Here is a 7857-nt window from a genome sequence, read left to right as displayed (position 1 = left end):
AACACAATATGAGGATTCTGTGCCCAAGACCCCCCTGCTAGAGGCACTTTCCTGACTTGTGATTCCTCCTCCTGATACCAGAGAAGGCCCCTCTGTTCCCTGGACACCAAGAACTGCCCAGATGGCAGTGGATCAGAGCGACAACAAAGCACTTGAGATAGTGGCTGCCCAGATAACTTGCTCACTGAACCAGTAAGGGGGGCACAATGTTCTCTAGAGGGAACCATATAAACACAGCGGCCAGATGGTCCTGGTTCTGGAGCAAAAAGTGAGAGGAACAGAGAAAAGGCAGAGCAAGGGGGCCCTGGCCGGGCGGCTCAGTGGATTGGAGTGTCATCTCGAACACCGAAAGATTGTGGGTTCGAGTCCCAGTTCAGCGCACGGATGGGAGGCAACCGATTGATGTTTCTCTCTCATCAATGACTCTCTCTCTCAAAAAAAAAGGGGGGCGGGGCAGAGCGAAGGGGAGAGACCTATTGTGGGCACGAAGAGGCCCTTTCCAAAACTCACATTCGTGCTGCTTCATTTCAGCGGCAGAGGAATCAGGGTCAGTCAGATCGTCAGCGTCGAGAGAAGGCTAAGCAGCAGAGCAGAAAGCAGGGACTAAATACCACTTCATGGCTGAGGTGAGGAAAAGGGATTTCCAGAGGAAGACGGATAACCAGCCCCTTGCACCCAGCCCCGTGCGGACAGCAGCCCAAAGGAACGAATACAAAAGGAACACTCGGGAACCGTTAGCTAATCTGGGACAGGAGTGGCCAAGGGGGGTGGCGGCGTTCCTTTCCCATCAGCACCCACCGTTCCCGCAGCCCGACTGGTCTATTCGCCGCCTGAAAACCACCCTGTGCACATTCCCAGCTCTGCCCTTTGTGCTGCTGCTCTGCTCAAAGCTGCCGTTTGAAAAGACCACAGACGGGTGAATCTCAGCCCTGCTTCTTACTTGCTGCAGGACCCTGGCCTCCCTAAGCCTCGCTGTTTTCACTTGAAAAATCAAGACAATCCTGCCATCAATTCTATGAAGTGGTAATGAGCATTAGATGAGACAGCACAGTAAGTGCCCACTCTATAGTAGTAAAGATGCGCTCCCTTCCATCTCCTCCTCTGCCCCTCCCTGTCCAGTCAGCCCTCCTGTACGCCCCCTCTATGAAGCCATTCCCGATACCCAGGCCAGAGCAACCCTCTTCCTCCAAACCTCCCACTGCCAACACGAGGCTCTCATATGGAACTTAACTTCCACTTTCAGCTCACCGCCTTTTCATGGCTACATCCCAAATCCGTGACATAGGTTACAAGGTAGGTGACCATATGCTTTGTTGTTCAAACCAGGACACTTTTTGAGAAGGAAAGGGGGTTGCAATCAATGATGATGTCAGAATAAACTAAGACGGTCCTGGGCAGAGCAGGTGTATGGCAGCCCAACATATAAAGCAACATTCTCCTCCTCATTTAGGAAAGACACAGTCTCCTCACCCCATCCCCCAACAGCTGTCAGCACAAGCCAGGCAGCCTCCATTTTCTGACCATGGGGGGAGCGTTCAGAGCAAACACAGCTATACTTAGAGCATGAGGAAACCTGAGCTGCCAATGGAAGAAATACAATCTGAGAGCCACAAGTAAATATCAACTTTTTCTTTCTTAAAAAACAAAAACAAACAAACAAACAAACACACACACCCACTACTGAAATGTTATATCCTGGTGTCCACTGTGGCCTCAGTGGGGGGAGAAGAGATGGGTTCCAGGGCTGGCAAAGCAAACCACTCCCTTTCTGAAGCGGAATATGGTCTGAGGCCTACTCTACAAAATAGTTAAAGAGGGATGGCGGGGGGAGGGGGGGGAGAGACAAGGAGCCAGAGATAGAGAAGCCCTCCCAGCAGAGAAAATGGGACTAGCCCTGGCGCCAGGACTATAAATTCCTACGGATGGACAGCCACTCCCGGTCCCTGCCTCATGCCTGAGAAGTACACACAACACAGATTACCCGCAGGCTGCTGCCCGAACACCTGACCTCGAATGCAGCCCCACCCTGAAGCAAAAATTTTCCCCCACTTGGCGTAAGTGGGCATTTCTTTTAAATGGAACACACTCCTGTCATTGTGGCAGAGGCAGTAGAAAATCCCTCTGGTATCAAATGCTGAAAATATGGGACCAACAAGAGAGTTGTCTGGGTTATCAGCCATTTCTATATTACATAAAAGTAAGCATTAACTGAAACACTCAAACTTGTGTCTCTAAATCATACTTTCTTTTTATTTTTAAAGATTTTTATGGATTTTTTTATTTTTGTGGAGTTTTAAGAGAGGGAGGGAGAGAGAGAGAAACATCGATGGGTTGCCTCCTGAATGTTCCCTGACCTGGGATGGAACCCGCAACCTGGGTAGGCACCCTGACCAGGAATTGAACCTGCCACCTTTTGGTGTACGGGTGACCCTCCAACCAACTGAGCCATCCGGCCAGGGTTAACTCACACTTTCTTTACACAAGGAACAAGTGCGGCCTCTGGGGAATTAAACGGGGAGAGGAAAAAGGATCTTTTTCATTTCATATCCATATTGTATTTTAAAATGTTCACAATGTACATTTACAAATTCTGTAATTAAAAGCAATCTAAGCTACTGGTGTCCACCTGTATGTCCAGCCTCAGTTCATCCACTAACCTTCCTGGAGTCTAATTTTCTCATTTCTCCTGGCCCAGGCTAGGCTGTGTGATGACGAGAGCTCTAAGATACCACCTCACCTTCCCAAGTTCAAGGAAAAATTGAGATCTAGGTCTTGCTCCTTGAGGGATGATTGCTGGCAGAGCAAGGTCAGGATACCAGTAATATTAGAAAATTTCAGTATTTTCAGCTTCATACCACTGCAGAGGATATACTGTTAACCTGAAAAGGGAAGGGATGATCTGGAGAGTAGATGCTGTAGTAATAGGTGCATGCAATGGAATGCTACTTGGTGAGGTTTCAATTCCAAGGGCTCTTTATTACCAAATGGTGGGAAAGAGACCAGTCATTCCGGTTATTACAGGGGGAGCCGTGGGGGTGGGGGTGGGGTGGGGGATACAACTGCTTAGCACTGGGAATGGTGCCACAAAGACGCCAGATCAGTGGTGGAAATTGGAAGTAACCAAAATGAATTAATTCAAATTTGCCTCATGCATTAGAACAACTTTCCCCAAATGTGTATTTCACAAGTAATTGGTGTTAAAAGTAAACTTCACTCCTATTCTTCAGGTAAGGACATTCATTCACACCAGGAGCTGAGTCTGCAGGAGGAATCAGGTGGCTCTGGGGTTTTGTTAAAGACCAGCATCTACCGCCCAGGGGTATTTTCGGAACTTAAGATACTTAAGAAAGGAAAGCACAGCCAACCATCTGTCTAGGTTTCTGCAGGGGCGGCGCAGCCTAAAGTAGGGGGGCCAAGCGGCCTCCTGGAGCCTCTCTCCGGCCAGCTTTTGCTGCTAACTGGGGACAGCAGCCTGAGGCTGCCGGCTGGAGATTCCAGCTGGCTCAGAGTCCCCAAAATAAGCCACAAAGCATTCAAGTCATGCTTACAGCTTTGATTCCAAACACACTTTGTGTTTATCTGCCAGGCGGGTTTTTTTTTAATGTAATCTGTGTGCCTTCAGGCCAAGGAAGAAAACTGGCGGCAAAGGGGTGCAGGTTTGCTGGTCAACAGAGATATACTGTGTATGTTTATCTTAAAAACAGGAAAACAACACGACCACCTCTCGTCTAGGAGTCCGGAGTGCCGGAAAGAACCCGCCGTTCAAAGGCAATAAAGCCACGGGCACAGGTTTCCTCGGACCCCCGGGGTTCACCTGGAAGCCAGTGGGCCAAGGAGGCCCCGTGACCGTAGAACGGGAGGGTTCTAGGGTGACAAGGAGCATCTCGCGGGGCACCCCTGGCGGCGGCACAGCCCTGGACCTTTTGGCGTAACTGACCCAGGCGACAGCGTTCAGAAGCTCAGATACAGGACCAGACCCACGATTCCTCCTTCCCGCTCCCGGGGAGACCCGAGAAGCAGGGCGTCAAAAACCGGGAGCCTGGGCAGCATTTCCACTCTCAAGACTAGATTCTCACTGACCACTGCCCAGGCCCCAAGCCTGAGCAGATCCCAAGCCCCCACCCCACAATTCCCCGTTCCTTCCACAGAGACCCTCCTCAGACCCCACATCTTCGTCCTTCCTAGACCCCATGTTCCATTCCCTACGATCACAGACAGGGGTCCGTTACCTGCAGAGCAGCTCGACAACCCTGCAGGTAGTCCTCCATGGTGAAGCCCAACGTGTGCCACCGCCCCTTGCAGTGGAGAGGTTACTCGGAGAATGCGCCCCGCCCCGGACTCGGGGACTAGCGGTGAGAGTCAGGAGGCGGGACTCGAACTCGCCACACGGCGATTCGGCCCCGACGCCGGGAGGAAGTGCGTAATCCGACGCTCCGAGAGTCCGACGTCGCCCCGCCCCCAGCGGCGGAGGCGGAGTTCTACGCTCAGCGTCTCACGGGACACCTTTCCGGAGGCGCCAAGTGGGACCTGGCGCAGGGCGTCTTGGGAAATGTAGTCCAGAAGCTCCGAAATGGCCCCAAGAATTGAGGGGAGGAGAATTTTCTCTGAGATCACTCATTTGACACGCAGCGTATATGTGTCACAGTAACCTATCTTTGTGACATCCGAACTTTCCCTTTCGAGTCAAACTAAGGATAGTACATCTTTCCATCTATTACACCGAGCCTCTGGTTGACATCTTAAATGACACGTGGCAAAACAGCTCTTCTTCATCTTCCTTTCTCGAATTCTCTCCCTTTAGCAAGCTGACCCATTGTCACCAACGTTGGGATTGTCCATTTTATAAAAACATTAGAATAATCTTTGGGGCCTCTTCTTAATGCCTACAATTTCTTGCCAACTCCTGCTGCTTCTTTCTTTACAACTCTGTGGCCTGTTTCTAATCGTCTCTGAAATGTCTCCTCATTCTTCTCCTGAACTGTTATAACCTGTGTTCTTTGCTCCCTGCCTCCCTAATTGTTTCAACCGCCCTTTCAGCCTTCAGAGTTGCTTGAGGTTTCATCCTATGGCAACCCTGTAAGTAGAGTACTGAGTTTGGAGGACCCTTCAGAATGTAGGGTTAGGTCCCAACCTCCTTTAACTGCCACCTTCCAGCCCCCGACAGCCGTCCCGAGTGCTGCACATAAATGTATTCTCATCACCAAATGTTCCCTCCTTTCTTAACCCATCCCTTTATCTCCTGCCACCAGACTGACACCGGCTTCTCCCGCTCCCCACGCTAGGAACTGAGAGGAGGCGGCTGGTGTAAGTGGAGGCCTGTGGTGGGACCCAGGAACAGAGCCCCGGGATATTGGATCTCCTGCTGGCTCAGCTACTTCTCTCCCTGCTGCACTCTCCTTCCCACAGCCTGGGCTTTCTTCCACACCTCCTTCGGCACTACCGGGGACATAGCCCAGCCAGCTTCATTTCTAGACTGAAAAGGTGATAGAGTGAGGACTTGGAAAGGAGCAGGATTTTTAAAAATTTAAATGACTGAACATGCAAAATATCTTGCTCTTTGGCCCTGCTTCTGTGGATCCAGAGCAAAGGACTGCTTTACCCGGGGAGAAAGCCCAAATCCAACACGCTGCTGCTGTCCAGCCCTGCTCCTCCCCACTCAGCGAGGGCACTTGCTCTTCCCTGTTCTCACCAGAGAGGCACAAGCGCTCCGTCCCTTCCAGCGGCAGGCGGAGGCAGGAGCAAGGGTCTGTTGTTTTTCTCTCCTTGTTTCTCTCTCCCTCCCTGCTGATCACCAAGCTGCTGACCGGGTCAGAAAGCCCTGATGGAACCCCTCCGGTGCTGGGCAGGCCCCTCCTCCTCCAAGGAGCCTGTCCTTGACTAATTTTTCTTTGTCCCGATGGGAAGAAAAGAGCGAGAGAGAAAGACGAAACAAGAAAAACCTCAAACTTCCTTTGAAAACCAGCTTGGAGTCAGGGCCTGAACCGCACATTGACACTCGGCAACTCGGGAATCGTGAAGACACGCGTGGAGCCACGGGGGAGCACCTGGGCTGCACCCCTACCTGCCCTCGCCCTCCTCCTGTGCCCTGGGTCCTGGGCGTGAGTCCGGAAGTGGCCAGGACCCAGCAGGACCGCCCCTGGCTCATAAACCTGTGTGAGCTCTGGCGTTGACAGCTGGAAGGCAGCTGGGACTGTGGCGGCGCCCTCATCGGATTGTCGGAGCTGAGCCCTCCTTCTCAGTCCTGGAACAGCCTTCTTTAAGGTAAAAACTTTGTTTTATCCGCATCCTTCAGCTTCTCTTCGACTCCCAGTTCTGTTTTCCCCTCCAGCTCGGGGGAGGTGACACTGACTGTCCTTCCACTCTGGTCTCTACAGGTCTGGGTTGGGAGAGAGGAGTGAGGCAGGGAGAACATGTCAAAGGGATGCTGCTGGCTTCCTTATTTATTTTTCTTTTAATGAAACCTTCCCCCTCTCCATGGAGAGCGAGCACGGTGGTGGTGGTTGACTTACTCCGAGGGGAAATTTTAAACCATTAGTTGCTTGAAGATTTGGGTCAGACTGAGAAAGGATATCGGAGTGGGACAGTAAGGGACATGCAGGGAGAGGGAAGTTCCTGGGATGGGGTAGGAGGGTGAGTGTCTTCTGGAAGCTCCCCACCCATTTTATAAGCTTCTTCCAACTTTTGGCTACTGACTCCACGGGTAGGGAGGGGCCAGGGCTATTTCCTGCTGGAGAGAACAGGAAGGACTTGAGTGGAGAAAAGAGGAAAAGAATGGAATCCTGATTTGTTTGGGTACCCCCTCCCCCATCCTCTCCTGCTCGGAAATACTCCATGCCCACCCCGCCAGGTGTGCACCTTACGGAGTGGGAGTCCTCACCCCATTTCCTGCCCCGCCTCTTAGGGCTTAGCCCACTTGCTTTGTCCGGTTTTTCTGTGACCCAGCTCCCTCACGTGTCCAGCTCCCGGTGTGTTTGGGCTCATCCCCTTAGCCAACTCGCTGCCCAACCCCCACTTAATTATTGATCTGGCATTGGACAGAAAAGATGAAGGAGCCCAGCGTTTCTCCATGCTTTTTAAACTTCCCCAGGCTTGGTCCCTGCTTCCCAGGCTCATCCGAAGTGTCATCCGGGAAGGGAGGAAAGAAGGAGAGAGAAAAACGAAGTGTCAGGCCTGTAGGCATTTTTCCCCCCTGCTCTAAATGAACAACAGGCAGATGAGATACAGCTCGCATAAATTATGTTTGAGTCAGGAGGACGATCCATGTGGGTGACTAGGCTTATTTTGTGAATTTTTATGCTCCTCATCTTCATCTTCCAGGCCTTACTCACCCTTCCCCTAAATTCCTGCAGGATTGCAAGAAGAAAGCATAGTCTCAAATTAGGAAGAAGCCAAAGAGAAGATTTCTGACAAGTTTAATTTCTTTCTTTCTTTCTTTTTTAAAAAATCTATTGAGTTTAGGGAGCAAGAGGAAGGGAGAAGGGAGAGTGAGAGAGGGGGAGATAGATAAACATCAATTTGTTGTTCCACTTAATTATGCATCCATTGGTGGATTCTTGTATGTGCCCTGACTGGGCCTTGAACCCCAAAACATATTGGGAGCGTGCTACCCAACTGAGCTACCCAGCTAGGACAAGTTTCATTTCTCACCTTTTTTTTACCCTGAGTCAGGGGTGAGGGGAGCATGTTTTCCAGAAGGCAAAGTTTGTGGCTTTTTATTGTTTATGATCCACAGCAGTAATTAAATGTCTGTTCCTGCTGAACTTGATGCTTAGTGCTGATAGAGAGCAGGTAAAACAGGTCCAGTGCTCACATCTAAAATGGCCTAGATGGGGAATAGACAGAACATGTGCACACATC

General features: G+C 51.0%; 2 protein-coding genes across 2 annotated transcripts in view; one reads left to right on the top strand and one right to left on the bottom strand.

Moving 5' to 3' along the window:
* PRUNE (prune exopolyphosphatase) overlaps window positions 1-4410 on the bottom strand; it is a 17989-nt gene extending 13579 nt beyond the window's left edge. The window contains exon 1 of the mRNA XM_006755730.2: window positions 4230-4410. Coding sequence (XP_006755793.1) covers window positions 4230-4268 — 39 coding nt within the window. The 5' untranslated portion in view covers window positions 4269-4410. The remainder of the gene's footprint in view (window positions 1-4229) is intronic.
* A 1229-nt stretch (window positions 4411-5639) lies between these two features.
* The window catches only part of FAM63A (family with sequence similarity 63 member A), a 9597-nt gene continuing 7379 nt past the window's right edge, over window positions 5640-7857 (top strand). Inside the window, exon 1 of the mRNA XM_006755671.2 lies at window positions 5640-6261. The gene's annotated coding sequence lies outside the window, so the exon portion shown is untranslated. The remainder of the gene's footprint in view (window positions 6262-7857) is intronic.

Source organism: Myotis davidii, unplaced genomic scaffold, assembly GCF_000327345.1.
Source record: "Myotis davidii unplaced genomic scaffold, ASM32734v1 scaffold653, whole genome shotgun sequence".
Taxonomy (NCBI): domain Eukaryota; kingdom Metazoa; phylum Chordata; class Mammalia; order Chiroptera; family Vespertilionidae; genus Myotis; species Myotis davidii.
The sequence above is the reverse complement of the archived record's forward strand: the minus strand, read 5'-3'. Positions and strand labels throughout refer to the sequence as shown.